Genomic DNA, 23157 nt, shown 5'->3' with positions numbered 1-23157 from the left:
CTTCCAAATGTAAATCAATGTTTATGGGGGTGAGGATTTTTCATTTCTGAGCTACCTTAAACATTGAAAAGTAAAAAATGTCAACAGGTTAAAGGATTCTTTAGATAGAGTTCTGTCCCAGTGTAGGAAGCAGTAAGTCAGTCACGGGAGAGGTGACTGGTACTTTACATCCTCTGCTTCCAGGTCTGCCACTGTCGAAGGGCCAAGGAGGAGAAACTGCAGCAGGTGCTCGCGGTGCACAGCCAGCTCCACGCCCCTCTCTAGGTGAGCTGGTTTCCGGTCCGCTCCCAGCGTCCTGTCCTGGCTGCTGTGCTATGTGACATACAAGGTGCTCTGTATGTACAAGAGAAGTCTTCTGAATGTTCTGACACCGTGCTCTTGCCTTAAACGATTTTTTTTTAGTGTTTGATAGTTACATATGTAGAATTGTAAGCTCTATCTATGATTAGTACCTTTTTATTAGCTGGTAGATGAAGTAAACCGTATCACTTAGCTGACATATTTCTCACTAGTCTCTTTGTCATTTCTGTAAAATGAACTTCAGGTCTGTCTCTTCTCCATCTCACACCGGTATTATTCCAGTCAGATTGTTTTGCTTGAGGGTTTCGCCTTCCTGCAGAGCGCTGACAGTGATCTTCCTGAACCACCAGCAGGGGTATGATTTCTCTGCTCTAGAACTTGGCAATGGCAGTGTCACTATTAAATTTCTCTCTGGTTTGAAGTCCTCTCTGATCTGGCATATATTTGAGAGCACCCACTTTAATTTTCTATTTTCCCCATATGTTCTCCATTTCATTTTCTTTCTCTTAGCACTATATCTTTGTTCAGGCTCTTACCTGTTGTCAGCACTCTCTTCCTTTTCTTCTTCTATCTAGTCTTAGGAATGATTTGGTTAGAAAACTATTGCCCACCCCACCAAATTTAAGTAAAAGCTTGTGTTACTGAACAATGCAGATTGTTCTAGAGCCAAAATGTAGGAAAGGACAGCTCAGACGCTGAGCTTGGAAACAGGACAGGAGGCCATAATAACCGAAGGCTTCCTCTCACACCCTTGCCAAGGCTGCTTGTTCCTCATTTCCACATCTCTGTTCTTTTCTGGCTCTCACTCTCATGTGCTTACCCTCCCCTTGCTCTTGAGAGAGCCTTTCTTTGCCACACTGGCACATGCTTCACCACTGCTGCCCACAGGCCTGATCACATTATGATGGTTCAGGTAGCTCATGGCGACTGACAAGGGTTTCACTACAAATCCCCCGCAGACAGGCTGGCCTGGCAGCAGCCTGGCGTCTGTGGTCCTGTGCTCACTCAAGTGCACTGACGAGCGCAGTCCGAGAAGGGAGCATTTGTCGGGAGGGAAGGGGCAGCCGTTTCTTCTCTCCACCTCAAACTCCTCTGCCCCTTCTCTTAATCTAGTTGTACGTAACATTGGTGCCAACATTGAGTTGTTTTACATCTGGTTTTTTAAATTATACTGTTAATCCCTTGGGTAAGGGTTGATTTTTCCTGACATAGTTTAAGAAGAAAGAGGGCACTGAGTAATTGTTTATATGAACATGCTAGGATCCTTTCCCCACCTCTCTTCCCTCATAGTCAAGTTATCTTCTCAGGGACATATCTCAATAGGAAGAGAATGTAAAGAGATGAAAATTTATCATCTTAAGTTAAATCTTAGGGTTTTCTATGTTCTTTTCTTTTCAGATTTTCCTGAAAACATAAACTGCCAAGACAGAAATGACACAAGACTAAGCACATTTATATGTATGATTTGCAAATTGGCATTTCATCACAGTGGCTGAATTCAAGGATACCCTGTATAGATTGTATACAGAATTGAGACTGATTTTGTACAGATTAGAATGATTGTTATGGTCTTTGCTTTGAGACATCTTTCTGCACGATTTGCACTATAAATGTTTATTTATTATGGATAAATCCTATCATATTTAAGTTTCACTGCTGGTCCTCTGTTATACCCATGCATGTGATTCTAGCTAGTTTCAATATTTTATAAACTTGTTTCATTTAAATTTATATTTTTAATTTGAAACTGCCTCATTTCTTTATCAAGAATGGTTTTAGATATTTTTCCTTTCAACCTTTTTGAAAAATTACTGTTTTCAACTGTAGAAAGCCTTATTTTTCCTTCTTTCCAGATGATAAAATTTTCAAAAAACATTAGTTTTTAAATATTCATAGTGTCAGGAAACACCATACCTACAAATATGCCATCTCAAAATGGTAACTTTTAATAACAGTAAATCAAAAGAATACATCAGCTGCTCATACATGATTTGATTTTTAAAATTAAAGATACATTTAAGAAGCAATACAGGTAAATATTTTACCTAATAGAAAAAGATTGCCTTCCACTTCGTCTAGTCCAACAAGCTTTCATACTAATTTCTTTATATAATATCTCATAGGTTTGTGATTAGATAATAATATACTTTCTAAATTCCTAATGTTAAAAACGATCTTTTTGTTAATAAATAGTAATTCTAGACACAGAACTCAATGAATTTTTTTGATCTTTACGGTGAGTTAGCTTTCATACAGAGCAGCTTTAGTAATAAAATTAATATTTAACTTTTAGGCAATCTAGTTTTTATTTAATTTTATTGAATTTTCTTTTTGAATTGTGCTGTGTTCAGCAGTTTGCTTCTATACGATGTTATAGAATGAACACATTTTTAGGTGGCTGTAAGAGCTACTAAAGGAGAAGCCCCGGAACTGTATGTGTCTGAGGCTTTGGTAAGGGCGTCTGGGTCACAAAGCCACCAATGCTGAGTTTTGTTGAAATCTCATCCCAGTATGTATGACCGTTCCAAACGCCAGCACTTGCTACAGTTTGTTGGGGTTTTTTTCTTCACTCTTTTTCTTTCTCTACATGTTCTTGGCAATAGAACTTTAGGAAAAACAAAATTATTTTCTTCGACTTGAAAAATACTTAGCCTGTGTTTGTGGAAAAGCAAGTATTCATATGGACTATGAGTATATAATTGGAATAAATAAATTAACTTTCATTAATTGCGTGTCTCACTGGCACTGTACTGAGGGCTTGCTGTTTAATCTTCAAAATGACAAGACATTACCTTTATGGATTTGTAGATGAAAGAACGGAGGTAAGTGTTTTGAACTTGTGGCAGTGTTCGGGGTATTTAGAAACCTCTGTCCTGCACAGAGGAGCAGAACTTGCAGTTTTCCCAGGGTCCCTGCAGTGGAGGACATCACCCTCCCAATCTTTTGCAGACAATGAGGTAGGCTTCTTAGAAACTGTGTCGAACCCATAACAAGAAACCAGCAGATCACAGCCATTCGGAAGGGACATCGATCCTTTTGATCTACTCATTTATTTAAACATCTCTTCAAAATAAGTCACTATGGAAATACTGTAAAACAGTAACTCAGACATAGTTTAGGTGCCGAGGTGCTCATCTCCTCTCCTCTCCTCACAGAGAGACAACAGCAGCAACAACAAAACAAAAACAAAAACCACAAGTTTCTTATACAGTAAATTTCTTCTACATAATTACATAATTCGTCTTGGTGTTTTTATTCTTTAAACCAGACTGTCATAGTTTCATTCTATACCAGTTAACATAGCTTCTGTTCTCCTTCCAAAATTAATTAGACAGCTTCCTTACAACCCAGTCATTAAAAAGGAGTTTCAACATGAAGATCTGCATTGAACCAACAGATAATTCAGTTCAGATGTAGGTTGTAGAAGTTGTCCAAGATAGAAGAAAGTGCATTTGAACAATTCTCTGTGACTTTTGGTTTCAATTTGCAATAGAAAGTAAATGATTTTTGGGGTAATCTTATGGCTGTGTTGTTTTCCTCTAAAAACTGGTCATTTGGAGAAGTCATGACAGGGGGAAATACCCGCCAAGGCAGAGGTTTCGGTTTTGTTTTAACATATGAGACGACCAGATGGAAATCAGAAAACAAGGAAAGCTTAGGAGTTGTTATTTGGAGAGTAGAGGTTTGTCATGGGTAGAAATTTAAACACTAATATCTCAAAATAGAAGGAAGTTTTCTAAATAAATAGGACGTGCAGTAAAGATATGTTTCTAAGTTGGAAGATTTTCTAGGAATAAACTAGACTAGGGAATTTATATTGGAATAGAAGTTGTTTAACAGGTAAGTTTGATCATAAGTTACATATGCTTAAATTGAAGAAATTTCATTGAAAATTGGAATTCATTTTTAGGGAAGAATGTAAACTGATCTTAAAAAATGAAATCATATGCCAAGGTTTCCCTTGTCTTCACCTACCTTTATTCTAAAAATACTTCTTTGTTGATTGCTGAATAGTGATCAGAGTTCTTACCTACTTCATATCATTAAATTTTCCTGAATATTACTATATAACTAGTCACTGCTTTGAGTCACTTTTACATTGGTTTATTACATGTGCTTTAAACTAGTTGCCCTAAATAAACTCTTCATGTTTGATTTAAAATGAAATTCTGCTATTAGAGATTTTAGTCTTGGGTTAGCCATGCTCTTTCAAGACCCTATGAAAGCATAATAAAGTTTTAATATGCAATGAATGTAACCTTTTATGTAAATATCTGTTCAATCAACTTCTAATAAGTAGTCTAAATGAACATGTGTAAATTACAGTATCTTGTAAAACGTCGGGGGAGGCTGAAAAAAGTTTGTGTCTGATGTGAAAGACATCACATTAAAGACATTTTAAAATATCAAATACTGGGGCACCTGGGTGGCTCAGTCAGTTAGGTGTCCAACTTCGGCTCAGGTCATGATCTTGCGATTCATGGGTTTGAACCCCGCATCAGGCTCTGTACTGATAGGTAGCTCAGAGCCTGGAGCCTGTCTTCAGATTCTGTGTCTTCCTCTCTCTCTGACCCTCCCCTGCTCACACTGTCTCTCTGTCTCAAAAATAAGTAAAAAACATTTTTAAAAAATTAAAATATCAAATACTTCCACTATTTGTGTTTAAAAATAAATGCATAGTTTTATATATTTACTCTTCTTTTAATTTCTTAAAAATTTATTTATTTTGAGAGAGCGGAAGAGAAAGCAGCAGAGGGGCAGAGAGAGAGAGGGAGAGGGAGAAACCCAAGCAGGCTCTGTGCCATCAGCTCAGAGCCTGATGTGGGACAAACCACAAGATCATGCCCTGAGCCTAAATAAAAGAGTCAGATGCTTAACTGATGAGCCACCCAGGTGCTGACAGCTCAGAGCCTGGAGCCTGCTGAGAATTCTGTGTCTCTCCCTCTCCCTCTCTGCTTCTGTAGCACTCCCTGTCTCTCAAAAACATCAAAAACAATTTAAAAAAAATTTTTTTATTTCTGTATTTTTATAGATATAAACTGCCAAATGGAAGAAATGGAAGAAAATCTCATCCTCAATGTTAGGCAAAGGATGTTTCTAAGAGTTGAACTACAAGAATGGCATGTAGTGAGTTGTTTCAAAAATGCAAAATCCATTTACAACTATTTCCTAAGTATCATTAACACAGTATTCTTATTACATACAGTAAATTGCAGAAAATGAACAAATATTCCTCAATAGTGAATGCTCAAATCTGATATCCTTAAGGAATTATACTTGTTTTCTTTATATTAACAGTACTTTTATAAGTCTCTAATATATTAAAGTTATTATGTTTTTAAATGATTAATACATAAATAATTACAGTTGACCTTCCAACAATGCAGATTAAGGGTGTTGACTTGCTGCATAAAACTCCACATAGAATTTTTGACTCCTCAAAAACTTACCTATCAATAGCCTACTATTGACTAGAAGGCTTGATAACATAAACCATTGATAACTGATAACATAAACAGTTGATAACCACATATTTTGTATGCTATACATATTAAATACTGTATTCCTAGAATAAAGTAAGCTAGAGAAAAGAAAATGTTAAAATCATAAAGAAAATACATTTACCCTACTGTACTGTATTTCTAGAAAAAAATTTCACATATATGTGGAACTGCAATTCAAACTAATGTTCAACGGTCAAGTGAATACTGTATTATTTTATTTAAATATGTTGCTATACCCCTCCAAACCTTTCCTACTAGAGATTACAGATATATAGCTTTATTGCCCTTTCTCTTGTTTTCTCAGTTTTGGGGGATGTAGTTGACATACATCACTATATAAGTTTAAGATATATAATGTAATGGTTTGACCTATATACATTGTGGAATGATTACAGTAAGTTTATATAGCATCTATCACCTCATCTACAGTAGATAAACTAAAAAAGCAAAAAAAGCAGTTGTTTTCCTCACAATGAGAGTTGTTAAGGATTAACTGTTTTTAATATATATCATGCAGCAGTGTTAGCTACACTCATTATGCTGTAGATTACATCCCTAGGACTGTATCTTGTAACTGGAAGGTTGTACCTTTCTGCCACCTTTTGCCAATTCCCCTCCCCACACCCCCAATTTGGTAACTGTAAATCTGATCTCTCTTTCTATGAATTGTTTTGTTTTTTGTTTTAGATTACACATATGAGAGAGATCATACAATATTTGCTTTTCTCTAACTTTCACTTAGCATAATTATGCCCTCATATCCCATGTGTTCACAAGTGGCAGGATTTCCTTGTTCTTTATTGTTGAATAATACTCCATTGTGTATATATACTCACCATTTTTATTCATCCATCATTGGAAGTTAGGTTATTTCTATGTCTTGGCTATTGTAAACAGTGCTGCGGTGAACATGGGGATGCAGATACCTTTTAGAGTTACATGTTCTTATTTCCTTTGGATATATTTCCAGAAATTGAATTGCTAGATCAGATGGTAGTTCAATTTTTTTTTCAAGGACAGTTTTTACTTTTATAAGTTGATGATAATTGACAGGCAGTATTGATGAGTTTCAGGTGTACATGGTGATTTGATATTTATATACTATGAAATGATCACTACAGTCAGTCTTACTACCATCTGTCATTATACAAAGTTGTTACAATATGCTGACTGTATTCCCTGTGCGGTACATCACATACCTGTCTTATTTTATAATTGGAACTTTGTACCTCCTAATCCCCTTGACCTATTTTGGCTATCCGCCTCTCCTTCTCTACAACCACCAGTTTGTTCTCTGTGTCTGTGAATTCCTGTGTTATTTTGTTTGTTCATTTGTTTTGCTATTTAGATTACACAGATAACTGAAATCATATAGTATTGGTTTTTCTCTGACTTACTTCATTTATGATAATACCTTCTAGATCTATCCAAGTTACCACAAATGACAAAATTTCACTCTTTTATGGCTGAATAATATTCCGCTGTGTGTATATATAGACATATACACACATGCATGCACAGAAAGACCACTTCTTTAATCCATATATTGTGCATACTTAGGTTGCTTCAATGTCTTTGCTAATATAAATCATGGTTTAGTGAATACGAGAGTGCATATGTCTTTTCCAATTAGTGTTTTTTTTTCCTTGAGATAAACACCTAAAAGTGGGATGGCCGGAGCTTCTGGTAGCTCCATTTATATTTTTTTGAGTAAACAGCATACTGTTTTCTGTAACAGCTCACCAGTCCACATTCCCACCAGCAGTTCTCAGGGTTCCTTTTCCTCCACATCCTCACCAACACGTTATTGCTTGTCTTTTTGATAACAGCCATTCTGACAGATAGGAAGTGATACGCCATTGTTGTTTTGATTTCCATTTCACCATAGCTGCTGATTTTAGATCTTTTCATAGGCCTGTTAACCATCTCTACGTCTCCTTTGGGAAAATGTCTATTCAGGTCCTCTACCCATTTTTAATCAACATTGTATATTTTTTGATATTGAGTTGGAAGAATTTTTTATATATTTTGGGTAGTAACCAAATATTCTTCTCCCATTCAGTAGGTTGCCTTTTTGTTTTTTAACTTCTTCTGTTTGTTTATTTTTGAGAGAGAGAAGACAGCGGGAGCTAGGGAGGGGCAGAGAGAGGGAGACACAGAACCCTAAGCAGATCCAGGCCCTGAGCCGGCAGCACAGAGCCCGTCACGGGGCTCCAGCTCATCATCTGATCACAACCTGAGCCGAAGTCTGATGCCCAGCCAGCGGAGCCGCCGGGCACCCCAGTAGGTTGCCTTTTTGTTCTATTGTTGGTTTCCTTTGCTGTGCAAAACCTTTTTAGTGTGAGGTAGTCCTGTTTGTTTATGTTTGCTTACGCTGTCCTTATTGAAAGAGATGGATCCAAAATATTGCTAAAACCAGTATCGAAGAGCTTACTGTTTTCTTCTGGGTTTGTGGATATATCTTACACATTTAAATACCCTCAGTATGTTTTGGTTTTATTTTTGTGTGTGGCGTAAAACAGCGGTCCGGCTTTCTCATCACCATTCATTAAAGAGACTGTTTTTTCCCAGCGTATGTTGTTGCCAAAGATCATTTCACCATGTAATTGTGAACGCATTTCTGGGCTCTCTGTTCTGTTCCAGTTAATCCCTGTATCCGTTGTGCCATCACCATGCTGTTTTGATCAGGATAGCTTTGAAGTGTAGTTTGGTTTTCAGGAGCACGATCCCTCCAGCTTTGTTCCATCTCAAGATTTGTCTATTCAGGGTCTTTGTGATGCCATACAAATTTTAATGTTATTTGTTCTAGTTTTGTGGAAAATGCCATTGGTATTTTGATAGGGATTGCATTGATTCTTTGTGTTGCCTTGTGTGGTATGGACATTTTAACAATATTAATTCATCTAGTCCATGAGCATGATATGTTTTCCCATTTACTTATTTCAGCTTCAGTTTCTTTCATCAATGTCTTAGGGTTTTCTGTATAGCAGTTTCTCACTTCCTTCATAATATTTATTCCTAAGTATTTTATTCTTTCTGGTATAAATGTCATTGGGATTGTTTTCTTATTTTCTCTTTCTGATAGTAAATTACTAGTGTATAGAAATGCAATAGGTTTCAATGTATTTTGTATTCAGCAACTTTACTGAATTCCTTTATTCTAATATTTTTTGGTGGAGGCTTTAGGGTTTTCTATGCATACATCATGTCGTCTGCAAATGGTGACAGTTTTACTTCTTCCTTTTTAACTTGGATACCTTTTACTTCTATCTCTTGCTTAATTGCCATGGCTAGTTCTTCCAATACTATGTTAAATAAAAGTGGTGAGAATGGGCATCCTTGTCTTGTTCCTACTCATAGAAAAGTTTTTCACTGTTGAGTATGATGTTAACTATGAGTTTATCATATGTGGTCTGTATTAATTTGAGATGTATTTCCACTATACCCACTTTGTTGAGACTTTTTATCATCAATGAATATTGAATTTTTATGCATCTGTTGAGATGATCATATGATCTTCATCCTTTGTTTTGTTGATGTGATTTGTCATGTTAACTAATTTGAAAATATTGAACCATCCTAGCATCCCCAGAATAAGTTCCACTTGATCATGGTGAATGATGCTTTCAATGTATTGTTTAATTCAATCGGCTAATACATTGTTGAGAATTTTTGCATCTATGTTCATCGGGGATATTGGCCTGTAACTTTTTCCCCCCTAGTTTAGGTAATGCTAGCCTGTGGAATTAATTAGGAATCATTTATTCCTCATCATTTTTTTTTTGAACTAGTTCAAGGATAGGTATTAACCCTAAATATTTGAGAGAATTCACAAGTGAAGTCATCTGGTTTTAGACTTTTCTTTGTTGGGAATTTTTAAACTATTGATTCAGTTTCATTACTAGTAATTAATTGGTCTCTTGAGATTTTCTATTTCTTTTGGGTTTAGTCTGAGAAGATTTTATATTTCTAGGAATTTATCCATTTTTTCTAGGTCTTCCAATTTTTCGATTGGTACTTGTTCATTGAGGTCTCTTATGATACTTCTCTTTCATGCCTGATTTTATTTATTGGGCCCTGCCTCTTCTTTTCTTGGTGAGTCTTACTAAAGTTTTTGCAGTTATCTTTCCAAAGAACTATTTTTTTAGTTTCATTGATCCTTTTTGTGGTTTTTATTGTTTTGTCTCTATTTCATTTATATCTACTCTTATCTTTATTTTCTTCCTTCTATTTTTTTTTCTTTTTTTTTTTTCTTCCTTCTATTAACTGTGGGTTTCGTTGTTCTTCTAGTTCCTTGAGATGTAGGATTAGATTGTTTATTTGAGATTTTCCTTGTTTCTTGAGGTAGGACTTTATTACTCTAAACTTCCCGTTAGAACTGCTTTTGCTGTCTCAAATTTTGGAATGTTCTGTTTTCATTGTCATTTGTCTCAGGTATTTTTATTTTCCTTTTTAATATCTTCATTGATCCACTGGTTGTTTATTAGCATGTTGTTTAGTCTCCATGTGTCTTTTTTTTTTGTTTTCTTCTTATAATTGATCTCTAGCTTCGTACTTTTATGGTTGGGAAAGATGCTTCATATGATTTCAGTCTTCTTAAATCTATGGAGACTTGTTTTGTGGCCTAACATGTGATATTAGGAGAATGTTTCATGTGCCCCTGACAAGAATGCCTAATTTTGTTGTTTGTACGGAACGTTGTATACACATCTAAGTCCATTTAGTGTGTCATTTAAGGATAACCTTTTTTTAATAACTTTCTGTGGGAGATCTATCCTTTGAAGTAAGTGGAGTGTTAAAGTCCACTACTATTATTATATCAGTTTCTCCCTTTGTGTCTCTTAGTATTTAGGTATTCCAGGAGTGGGTCCAAGGTTTATAAGTGTTAAACCTTCTTGTTTGATTGATCCTTTTATTATTATTTAATGTCCTTCTTTGTTTCTTGACACAGCCTTTGTTTTAAAGTTTATTTTGCCAGATATAAATATTGCTATTCCAGCTTTAGTCCTTTTTCATGGAATATCTCTTTTCTTCCTTCACATTTACTCTGTGTGTCTTTTCATCTGAAGTGAATCTCTTGTAGGCAGCATCTTGTTTTTTATCCATTCAGCCATGCTTTGAGTTTTGATTGGAGCATTTAGTTTGTTTAGATTTATAGTAATTACTTGGTTAAGCGTTCCACTTGGACTCAGGTCTCACAGTTCGGTTCATGAGTTTGAGCCCTGTCAGGCTCTGTGCTGACAGCTCAGCCTGGAGCCTGCTTCAGATTCTGTGTCTCCCTTTCTCTCTGCCCCTGCCCTGCTCACTCTGTCTCTCTCAAAAATAAACATACATTTAAAAAATTATAGTAATTACTGATAGGTATGAATTTATTGCCATTTTCTTAATTTTTTTCTGATTGTTTTATATTCTCTATTCGATTCTTCTTTTCCTCTCTTCTATTGTATTGATGACTTTATTGAGTATTACCCTTGGATTTCTTTTCCTTTACTATTTATTTGTTCTAGGGTTTTGTTTGTTGTTACCAGAAGGTTCATATATAACAACTTATGTATAAAGCAGTCTTTTTTAAGTTGATGGTTGCTTAAGTGAGATCACATTCTAAAAGGAATACATTTTTACTCCCCTGTTCCACATTTTGTTTTTGATGTATAACATCAAAAACATCTTTTTATGTTGTGAATCCCTTAAATGATTATTATAGATAAAATTAATTTTGCTTCTTTTGTCTTGATTAAAAGACATACTGTCTTTATAACTGATTGATCCATTTTCTTTACTATATGTTTCCTTTTATCAGTGAGATTTTTTTCTTTCATATATTTTCTCATTTCTAGGCTTTTCTTTTCTGCATAAAGGGTCCTTATAGTATTTCTTGCAAAGCTGGTTTAATGGTGATGAGCTCCTTTAGTTTCCCTTGTCTGGGAAACCCTTTATTTTCCCTTCAATCCTAAATGGTAACATTGTCAGGTAGAGTGTTCTTGGTTGTAGGTTTGGTTTTTGGCTTTGTGTTGTTTTGTTTTTTCCAGCACTTTGAATAAATATAGTGTGACACTTGATCTGGCCTGCAATTTCTTTTGAAAAATCAGCTGATAGTTTTGTGGTGGTGGGGGTCCCTTTGTATATAACTAACTGCTTTTCTCTTGATGCTTTTAAGATTCCCTAATTTTTGACCTTTCAATTATAACATATCTTGGTGTGGATCTCTTTGGGTTCCGCTTGTTTGGGACTTGTGCTTCTGGACCTGCATACTGTTTCCTTTCCCAGGTTAGAGAAGCTCTCAGCCATTATTTTTCACCTTAATTCCGTGCTCTTTTCTCTTTTCCTCCTGGGACCCCTGTGACATAATTATTGGCATTCTTGATGTTTTCTCCAGAGATCGCTTAAACTATCTTTTTTTTCTCCTTTTTTTTTCTTGTTCAATTTCTGTAGTTCACATACTACCCTGTCTTCCACATTGTTGATCCATTCTTCTTTATCATCTAATCTGTTTATTCCCTTGAGTGTAGTTTTCATTTCTGTTATTTTACTCTTCACTGCAGATTGGTGCTTTCTTCTGTTTTCTATCCCTTTGCTGCAGTTTTCACCTTGGCACTCATTCTTCTTCCAACGTTGGTAAGCATCTTTATGACCATTACTTGGAACTCTTTATCAGTCAGATTAATCATCTCCATTTTGTCTTGTTTTTCTGAGGTTTTGTCCTAGTTTTTCTTTTGGAACATACTCTCCTGTCTCCTCATTTTGCCTCTCTTTGTTTCTTTCTACATGTTAGGTAGTTCACCTATGTCTGTCTGAAAGGAGTAGCTTTTTGTAGGTGGTACTCGGTAGGGCCCAGAAGTGCAGTCTCCATTGGCCACCAGAGCCAGGTGCTCTAAAGGTGCCACCTGTGTGGGCTGCCTGCTCCCTCTTGTGGTAGGTCCATGACCGCTGTGGGCACTGTGGTAGGCAAGGATGGCCCCTGGCCTGAGTAGTTGCACGGGCTGACCACAAGTCCTGTGGGGTCACTGGTCAGCAAGGGTGACCCCTGGCCCGTAACTGCTGCTGCTGTGTTGGTGCGTGTGGTAATTCTGCTCTACTATTTTGAGGATCCTCCATACTATTTTCCATGGTGGTCAGGCCAGTTTGCAGTTCTGCCAACAGTGCACAAGTGTTCCCTTTTGTCCCTGTCCTTACCAGCGTTCGTTAGACCCTGTCTTGTTGAGGGTGGCCACCTTAACAGGCATAAGGTAGTATGTCAATGATTTTGGTTCACATCTTTTTGTGTACCTGCTGCCTTTCATGTGTCGTCTTTGAGGAAATGTCTAGTCAGGTCTTTTGCCCATTTTTAAATTGGATTATTTTTACTTTTGCTGCTGAGTTTTTATAAGTTCTTTATATTTTTTGCAAATAATTTTTTCCCTTATCACAGGTTATCTTTTCACTTTGTTTCTTTTGCTGTACAAAAGCTTTTTAGTTTGATGTAATCAGAGTTATTTATTTTTTATTTTATTGTTTGTGCTTCAGGTGTTAAATCTAAAAAGAATCATGGCCAAGACCCAGGTCAAGTAGCTTTTTTCCTTTGCTTATTTATAGGAGTCAGTCTTAAGTTTAAGTCTTTAATCCATTTTGACTTAATTTTTGTAAATAGTATAAGATAGGTGTATAATTACATTCTTTAACATGTGAATATCCAGTTTTCCCAGAACCATTCACTGAAGAGACTTTCTTTTTTCCATGGAGTCTGCTTGGCTCCCGTGTCCAATATTATCTGACAGGACAAGCCCAGATTTATTTCTGAGCTCTCAGTTCTGTTCAGTTGATCTACTTGTCTGCACCACACCGTTTTGATTACTATAGCTTTATAGTTTAACTTGAAATTAAGAAATTTGATGCTTACCACTTTTTTCCTCTTAGGACTTCTTTGGCTGTGCAGAATACTTTATTGTTCCATATAAATTACAGAATTTTTTTTCTCCTTTTGTAGAAAAACGCCATGGGAATCTTGATAGATATTATATTGGATCTATAGATTACATTAGGTAGTATGGACATTTTAACAATTCTTCCAGTCCAAGAACACAGGATACCTTTCCATTTGTGTCATCTTCAATTTCTTTCATCAATGTGTTACTGTTTTCAGAGTAGTGATCTTTTACTTCCTTGGTTAAATTTATTCCTCCGTGTTTTATTGGTTTTGATGCTATTTTAAGTTGGATGATGTTCTTTATTTCTTTTTCAGGTCATTTCTTAGGGTTTATATCCTGCAACTTTACTGAATTCATTGGTTAGATCTAACAGTTTTCTGGTGGAGTCTTTAAGATTTTCTACTTATAAAACCATGTTATGTACAAACAGAGACGATTTTAGTTCTTTTTATTTCTAATGCTTTTTATTTCTTTCATGCCTGATTGCTCTGTAAGGACTTCCAATACAGTGCTGAGTATGAATGGTGAGAGTGGGCGCCCCTATCCTATTCCTTTCCCCATTGGATATGATATAGGTGTGGGCTTGTCACATGTGGCCTTTATTATGTTGAGGTTCATTCCTTCTATATGTAGTTGTTAAGAGTTTTTATCAAGAAAGGATGTTGCATTTTTTTCGAATGCTTTTTCAGCGTCTGTTGCAATGATCATGATTGGTTTTCCTTCATTCTATTTACATCATGTAACACGTTGGTGGGCACATTTTGAGCCATTTTTGCATCCCAGGTGTAAATAACACTTGATCATTCATTGTAAATGATCCTTTTCATGAGCTAAATTCAGTTTGCAGTATTCTGTTGAGAATTTCTGCATCTCTGTCATAAAGCATATTGGTTCATAGTTTTCTGGTTGTATCTTTTTCCAACTTTGGTTATTGGTGATGTTGGCTTGTAAAAGGAGTTTGGGAGTGCCCCTCCTCTTTTATTTTTTTATTTTTTGTAAGAATTTCAGAGGGATCAGTGTTAATTTTATTTTAAGTATTTGGTAAAATTTACTAGTGAAGACATTTAGTCTTGGAATTTTCTTCGTTGGAAGAGTTTTAACGACTGATTAAATCTTCATACTAGTAAATGGTATAATTTCTTCTCAATTCAGCCTCAGTAGATTGTATAGATTGTATGCTTCCGAGAATTTTTACATTTCTTCTAGGCTTCCCTGTTTGTTGGCATGTAATTGGTCGTAGTAGCCTTTTACTATTCTTTGTATTTCTGTAGTAGCCGTTGTAATATCTCCTGCTTTCATTCATAAGTTTTTATTTGGTTCCTCTTTTTTTCTTGATCTATCTAATAGTTTGTCAATTTCATATTTTCAAAGAACTACCTCTTAGTTTGATTAATGTTTTCTACTGCATTTCTCTTCTGCCCTTCATTTATTTCTGCTGTAATCTTTACTTTCTGCTGTAATCTTTACTTTTTATATTCTTATTCTAACGGGGTTCATTTTGTTATTCTTTATCTGCTTCTTATTTATCTGGGACATTTATTGCTATGAGCTTACCTCTTCAAATTGCTTTTACTGTCTACGTTTTGGTATATTGTGTTTCCATTGTCATTTGTCTCAAAATACTTTATTTCTCCTTTAATTTCCTCTTTGATCATTGGTTATTCAGGAGAATGTATAATTTCCTTTTTTTCCCTGCAGTTTTCCTTTTGTTATGGTCAGAGAAGATAATTTGGTATGATTTTATTGTTGTTGAATTTGCTAAGAATTGTTTTTAGTCCTAACATATGTTCTATCCTAGAAAAATGTTCCATTTACACCTGGGAAGAATATATTCTGTTCAGATAGAATGTTCTATATATTACTCTTAAGTCCATTTTGTCTGTAGGTTGTTCACATCTGCTTTTTCCTTACTGATTTGCTACCTGCACCATCTACCCATTGTTAAGTGGGGTATTAAAGTCCCCCACTCTTACTGTATTGTTGGTTATTTCTCGGTTGAGGTCTGTTCATTTTTGTGTTATGTGCTTTGATTGTAACACTGGGTATATATTTACAATTGTTAGATTATCTTGATGCATAGACCCGTTTACCAATGACCTTCTTTGTCTCTTTTTACAATTTTTAGAGTCTATTTTGTCTGATACAAGTATAGTTTCCCCTGCCCTTTTGTTGTTGTTACCAATTGCTTAAAATGCCTTTCTTCACTCCTCAGCCTTTAAGGCTGAAGTGGGTCTCTGGGAAGACAGAATATTGTTGGCTCTTGTTATTTTAATCCACTTAGCCTTTCCATGTCTTTATATTGGGAAATTTAATCTGTTGACATTTAAAGTAATTATTGACAGGATTTACTATTGCTTTTTTGTTGTTTTGTGTTCTGTTTTATGGCTCTATTGTTCCTTGTATGTGATCCTGTTGTCTTTGTGGTTTGATGTCCTGTCGTCATCAGTATTCTTTGCCTTACCTTCTTTGGTACAGGTTTTTCCCTGTAGTTACCATGAGGCTTACATGAATTAAACTTCAGCACCCTGTGTTAAACTAATAGCATCTTTAGTTGAATTACTAAGCTTTATACTTCTCCTCACATATTAATGTTGCAAGTTACATTTTCTTATTGTGTAATTAATAACAGACTACTGAAGATATGGTTACTTTTACTACATTTGTTTTTAACCTTTACGCTGGAGTCTTATAACTTACACACCACCGTAATCCTGTTGAAAATGGATTCTATAACTATCAACACCGGTGAGTTGTACACTGCCTACTTGTGTTTCTATGCTATTAACTAGTGATCTTTTATTTTCACTCAAAGAACTCCCTTTAGCATTTCTTTTAAGGTAGGCCTAGTGGTAATGAACTCCCTCAGCTTTTGTCTAAGAAAGTCTGTCCCTCCTTTATTTCTGAAGGACAGCTTTGCCAGGTGTAGAATTCTTGATTGAAACTTCGGGTTTTCCTTTTTTTCTCCCAGTATTTTAAACATGTCATCCCATTATTTTCTGTCCTGAAAAGTTTCTGTTAAGAGGTTCACCTTTAGCCTTATTTGGAGTTCCCTTTTATGTAACCTCTCTTTTCTCAGGCTTTCAAAATTCATTGTCAGTCTTCAATTGTTAAGTGTCTTGATTTAGCCCCATTTGAGTTCAATCTGTTTGGCATAGTTTGGGCCTCTTGGATCTAGATGTCTGTTCCTCTACCTAGGTTCAGGAATTTTTCAGCCATTATTGCTTTAAATACACTTTCTGTCCATTTCTTTTTCTCCTAGCAATTCCATAATGCAAATATTATTTGCTTTTATTGTGGCCTGTAATTCCTGTAGCCTCTTTTCACTTCCTTTCATTCTTTCTTTTTGCTCCTCTGTTTTCAGTGGGTTGGGTTTTTTGGGGTCCCCCCCCAGTCCACTGCTTTGTCCTTCTGCATGGTTGGGTCGCTTTGGAAACTGTTTATTGAATTCTTTATATTTTTCAGCGCTAGGATTTGGGGTGTGGAGGGGGAGGGGGTTTGATGATTTCTATTTCTTTGTTGAACTTCTTGTTCACGTATTGTTTTTAAAATTTTATTTAGCGGTCTGTGTGTTCTTATAGCTCACTAAACTTTATGAGAATTTTTCTGAATTCTTTATCTGACAGCTCACAGGTCTCTCTTTCTTTTGGGTCAGTTACTGGAGCTTCATTCATTTCTGTTGGTAGTCTGTCATACTTACCTGATTTGTCAAGATCTTTGATTCCCTTATTTTGGTATCTGTGCCTTTTGTTGAGTAAGTGGCCTCTTTCAGACTTAGCATGCTTGGCAGAGACACTTCTTCACTAGCTTAGCCCGGGTTTCTGACATGTCTGCTGGTAACATTGTTGGGTAGGTGGGGCCTCCTGTCAGAGTCTATTTTTAGGCAAGGCAGCTGTTACTGCTCTGAAGAGAGCATCAAGTCAGTGTTACACACCTATTCTTAGCCAGTGGCTTGATGCTCTCCTCAGGTGAGGCTGGGAGGTGACTTGTGTGATTTCCTGGAACTTCCGGTCAGGCTTACTCGCAGATTGGGACTGGGTACTGCATTTGGCATTCTCTGAGGCTATGAACTAGCTTCTCTGCCCTTGCAGGGCAGCAGGATAGGACCCAGGGCCTGCACAGCTTGTTTGGGGACCTGATTCAAGCAAGAGTGTTCACTTAACAGCCTGATCAGAGGAGGCCACTGGTTTTCAGCCGAGAGCTATGCTCTATTCACGTGACAGTGTAAACGGGGCCGTTGGATGAGCTATGCATTTTCCTCGGTGCTCTGGTAAGGTTCCCTATGTGGATGGCTTGAAGGCTGCATTCAGCAGTAAGTGGGCTACAGATGACCTTCCTTGGTTGGGGGCAGCAGCTCAAAAGTCATCACTGCTCTTTTCCTTGACACCAGCCAACCCATGCCTCGAGGTCCCTGGCCAGACAGGCCTACTGGATCTGCTCCAGGTGCTTTCAGTTCTGCCCACCCACTTCTTGGCACCAGAGTTGCTGTGCCACACAGCTTCCAGGTGTTCTGGCCAGCCCTTCCTGTCAGACGGGGTGGGGGAGAAGGGGCACGTTTTGTAGGCCCACAGGCTGGAGAGGGCTATGTGTCTGGTTCCCATGTGGGCAAGACTGGAAGGGCCCACTTGAGGTGACTGCGAATTTTCCTGACTGGATTTTCTCATCAGCAGGGGTAGCTGTGGCTCAGCTCTTGTGCCAGGGCATGGGCAGGAACGGCACCAGGGCCAGAACTCCTCCTTTGGGGACCCAAATGTAGCAGGCCTGCACCCTGACAGATTCCCCGGTCAGACTGCATCACTGGCCTGGCTTGCAGATGAGCACACCCACGGGTTGGGACTATTCTTGGCCTGTGCTCATACAAACTCCAAGACCCAAGTGCTGGCTGGTGGAAGCTCCTCACCCCTTCTCTCTCAAGTTCCTAGTGGTTGATCTCTACAGCTTTCCCTGAAGTCCTTGTGGAGTGAAACCAGAGTATGGGCTCCAACTAAGCACATATTGGGAAGGTGGGGGCTGGATATCACCCAATGGCTCTCCCCATTGGAGGAACCATAGGCTCAGGGGAGAAGTTTCCACGTGGTGCTCAGCCAGCATGGGGGAGGGCTAATGGGGTCAGCACGTAGCCATCGCTCTTACCCTGCCAATGCACTCCATCTTGGTCTCTGCTGTGCTGCGGGGTGCCTTAGCCTCACTCCTGCACTCTAGGATCCTCTCATCTGTGCCCTGTCTAGGAACAGTTGTTAGCTGACTTCTTGTGAATGGGAGTAAAGTCAGGAACTATCTATGTCACCGTCCTGGTGATGTTACTCCTCTCCCCTCTCTTACCTTGTTCCTGTTTCAGCAAAATTTAATACATTACCCTATTAACAGATTTCAACATGATTTAGATTGTGAAACTAATCACTTTACATTCTAGAATGTACTGATAATTAAAACCTGCACAGTTGTAAATGTTATTTATCCCCATCCAGACTTTCTCCACTTTCTTCAGATCAAATATTTATAACCCATAAAAGTCCAATTTTTTTTTTATCAAAAGACAGGAGAATGATTCTGCTTCAAATGTGCATTTTAGCTAAACAGACTTTTCAGAACTTTCCGCAGTCAGATGTTACTAATGTTAAATCATACACAATGTCTAAAGTGATCAGTGACAAACTTATTCTATTCGTTAAACAGGACAACCAAATTCTCTAGTTTTTAACTGTTATTTTTCCTTATCAAAATATTACATTACTAACAGTTATACTTCAGGAATCAGGCAGCAGCAATGCAGTCTCTGGAATAGTAATAAAAGGTTCTATTTTATAACATTTACAATTTAAAATCTTACATTTAACATGACCTGAATTCCTGTTTAAGAACCAAAGAGCAAATGTTGCTTCTATTTTATTAGGCATTAGACCCATTAAGGAAAAAGTGAATTAGAAGTTTCAGCATTTTTTAAATGATGAGACTGCAAAAAAAGGCAACAAGATTATTATAACGATTCAAAATATATTCTCTAAGGAAAAGTTAAAGTGATCGTTAAGTCTGAAAGATGAGCTCAAGCAATGACAGAGACATCTGCTAACCACAAGGGCACGTCTCCACCGTGGGCTCCGTTACTTGAAACAGTGATAACAGAGTCAGGGAGGGAGGAGGTGCCAGGAACATGTATCTGGAAGTGAAATAAGGGGAAAGACAGACAGCAGTGGGAGGCGAGGAGGGGTCGGCACTCTGGGCAGATGCGCGCCAGGAAGGGAGATTTGTGCCAATAACTCAGGTGATGGAAGAGGTCAGCACTACGTAGGAAACAAAGCTTCAGAATCTAGAACAACTTAAAATGGGGAATGGACTATCTTCTCTTCTATATGTTCAGTAAAAGAAGTGGCTAGTTCCAGTTCCTCCGCATCTAAAGAAAACAAAAGCCGGACTTTTCTCTTTTCATTGCTATGTTTTACAACTTTCAAAGACATATCCCATTTCTTGAATGACTTTTTATTTTAAATTGCACTGCTCCCTTATGTTTGGAAAGTGTTTCTGTGTGTCCTTTATTTTGGAGCTCCAGCGAGCAGCTTCAGGCGGTGAGAAACACAGCTTCGTCAGAGTCACGGTCCTTGCCGCTGTCCTCGCTGGGCGCGCGCTCGCCGCCGCTTGGGGACCGACAGCTCAGGTCCTCCACCCCGGACTCTTGATCGCTGCTGGCCGACAGGTCCGGATCTGAGCTTTTCAAGTTGTCTTGGGTCAGAATGAGAGCGGAGTCTTCGTCCCCTTGGGAAGGACTCCGGGACGGAAACGATTTCATGTTCCCGCTGTAATCCTGGGGAGTGTTGGCTGTGCTGTTGTCTGAGGTAGAAAACCCTGAGTGTTTGCTGGGTTCACTGTGCTTACTCTTCACTTTGGTGTGATGTAACTGGACTTTCTGGATTTTTTCCAGCCTCTAAAAAAAAAAATTTTTTTTTATTTTTTCAGGGAAAAATCATAAATAACTTAGTATTGAGTATTACTTTCCACCTGAGTATAATCTTAAGAACACATGATTTAAATGGACTTGGGTTCAAAGCTAGACTTTAGGACCTTGAACAAAATAATTAAATTATGTGAGACTTGGTTTCTTCATCTTGAATTAAGGAAATACCTGCTTTACTATAGGTTTTCTGCAAAAAAAGAAAAAAACAACATAAGTAAAGCACCTGGCCATCAGTAGTCATCCTCTCTGCACCTGTAAGGTTTTACTTAATGATTTTCATCCTGTGAACTCAAAACGCGTTTTTTTAAAAATCAGGAATGAGGTATGTAATACCTAATTTTTAAATTAAGAAATGTCACTTAACCATGAAATTGCCCATTTGAAAGTATACAGTTCATAGGTTTTTGTATGTTCACAAGATGATGCAACAGTTCACTGCTCCCTGCACCCCACTCCAGCCTCCACAGCCTTTGCAACCACTAAGCTACTTTCTGTCTCTGTGGATTTGCCTTGTCTGAACATTTCCTACAAATGGAATCACTCAACACATGTAACGTGTGTCTGGCTTCTTTCCCTTAGTTTATGTTCTCGGAGTTCACCCCCCTGTAGCACGTATCAGTTCCTCGTTCCTTCTTATGGCTGAATGATACTGCACTGCGTGAATGCCCGCATTTTCTCTCTCCATCAGATGATGGAGATTAGGGTTGTTCAAAGTACCTGTTACCAGATTTCATCCTTTAGTGTCAACAAGGGAGGTGTTATAAGATCAAGTATTACATACTCACGTAAAAGCATTCATTTTAAGTTACGCACAGAGAGCACGGCGGAGGGCAGCATGAGTAACAAGATGACTACAGATCTAGCTATAAAGAACTTGGAGCATGGAGGCAGAGTCCAGGTGAGGTAAAAATTCTGTAAGAGGGCAGGTGCAGTAGCCAGAGGGAAGTAAGCTTCAGGAATGGAGCACTTTAATAGGCCTCTGAAAGAAAGAAACTTGGAGGTGCTGGGGATGGTTAGAGCATTTATGGCACGAGGGACAGTGAGAAGAAAAACACCAAAATAGGAAGATGTCATTGCGTACAAGAAGCAGAGAGCAACTGAATTAGTAGAGAATTAAGTTGAAAGGGTCGATTAGGCTGGATTGTGGGCAAATCTTAAATGCCAGTCTAAGGGGTTTTCATTGTCACAAGGGAAGAAGAGCCAAAGCCTTTTAATTCAGGTGTTTTCAGATTGTCTAAGTAGGTTTCTTTTCATTTTTGGTATTTTAACAAAAAGAATACTGGTGCAGACTAGAAGAATCCTGGGCTTTTTGTGAAGCTTGGGTTTCTCTAGGAAGAGTAAATAAAACTGGCTGAGAAATGACATGCGTGGACTTGAAAATGGCCAAACTCACAGAAGCTTTACCAGAGCTCCAGAATTCTAAACACCTAACCTGTGCCTCATTTCACTCCTCTGTGTAGATTGAATTCAAGGTGTCTCTTGCCCTGGTTGGCAAGTCACAGTCATTCATGGTGGCACTCTAAAGACTCTCCATCAGAATCTCTAGGCTTAGAGCCTGGCATTAGGATCTTTTGTGAGGTGGCCATTTTGATACACAGTCAAAACCTATTCCCCCAATCATGTAAAATTAAGGTAGAGCTCTCCATATAGGTCCAAAAAGAATTTATTTAAACTTTGCAGATTTATAATAGAGTAAGATTTGTGCTTGATGTCAAAAATGCTCAAAACCAATAGTTCAACTTCCTGAATTTGCTTTATCCACTTGGCTCCTGTATGTGCTGGAGTGTACAACCCTAGACCTAGGAACTGCCACTTAGATCTTGGAAGGTGATGTTTCTCAGTAATGTTACGGGAGCATCAGAGGAATCTGGTGTATCAGCTACTCCAGATGACTGCTTGTTGATGGGGTCCCTGAACTGTAACACGTGTCCTCCAGGCCACCGTTCTCAGGGCGACGTCAGGGGACTATCCCTTAGGTAAAGGAGGTACACTGTGTTGGAAATCATCTTGTGATATTTCACCAATCTCATTTGCACATTTACCAATCTCAAGGTAGAAACCTGGAAGTTCTTTTCCCATTGCATTATTGTTCCATGCACTATAATGGGAAATCTTAACTTAATGACAATTTCCCAGCCTTCATCCTAATACCTTGATCTGTAGTACGTAAGATCTCGGGGGCAGAGAAGGCTAATCATCCTATTTAAATCTTTAGTCTCAATTTAGAATTCAGGTCCAGAGAGTAGCAATTGGTTGCCAATTCCTGAGTGAATGACGTGGTGATGCTGTGAGGTGTTAACAAGATGAGTGAAGCAAAGAATCCCCTGTGGTTTCAGGGGACAACTAAATAAACCAGGGGTATCGCTGGAAGCGAAGTTACAGAATTAGCGAAAATATGTACATTATAACTGTCCTGGCCAGTTACTGGCAAATTCTAAAAGCCCCAAACCAGGCTGTTGGTAACTCACCCTCAGCTATTATCATTTATAGGCTAATATAATAA

At 37.8% G+C, this 23157-nt stretch overlaps 2 protein-coding genes across 2 annotated transcripts in view; one reads left to right on the top strand and one right to left on the bottom strand.

Moving 5' to 3' along the window:
- VPS37A (VPS37A subunit of ESCRT-I) overlaps positions 1–3027 on the top strand; it is a 43544-nt gene extending 40517 nt beyond the window's left edge. The window contains exons 11-12 of the mRNA XM_029935102.1: positions 184–264; positions 1699–3027. Of these exons, the coding sequence (XP_029790962.1) occupies positions 184–264 (81 nt within the window). The 3' untranslated portion in view covers positions 1699–3027. The remainder of the gene's footprint in view (positions 1–183; positions 265–1698) is intronic.
- A 16185-nt stretch (positions 3028–19212) lies between these two features.
- MTMR7 (myotubularin related protein 7) overlaps positions 19213–23157 on the bottom strand; it is a 103212-nt gene continuing 99267 nt past the window's right edge. Inside the window, exon 14 of the mRNA XM_029935092.1 lies at positions 19213–20624. Coding sequence (XP_029790952.1) covers positions 20262–20624 — 363 coding nt within the window. The 3' untranslated portion in view covers positions 19213–20261. The remainder of the gene's footprint in view (positions 20625–23157) is intronic.

This window comes from Suricata suricatta, chromosome 1 (assembly GCF_006229205.1).
Source record: "Suricata suricatta isolate VVHF042 chromosome 1, meerkat_22Aug2017_6uvM2_HiC, whole genome shotgun sequence".
Lineage (NCBI taxonomy): Eukaryota > Metazoa > Chordata > Mammalia > Carnivora > Herpestidae > Suricata > Suricata suricatta.
This window is presented reverse-complemented; position numbering and strand designations above follow the sequence as displayed.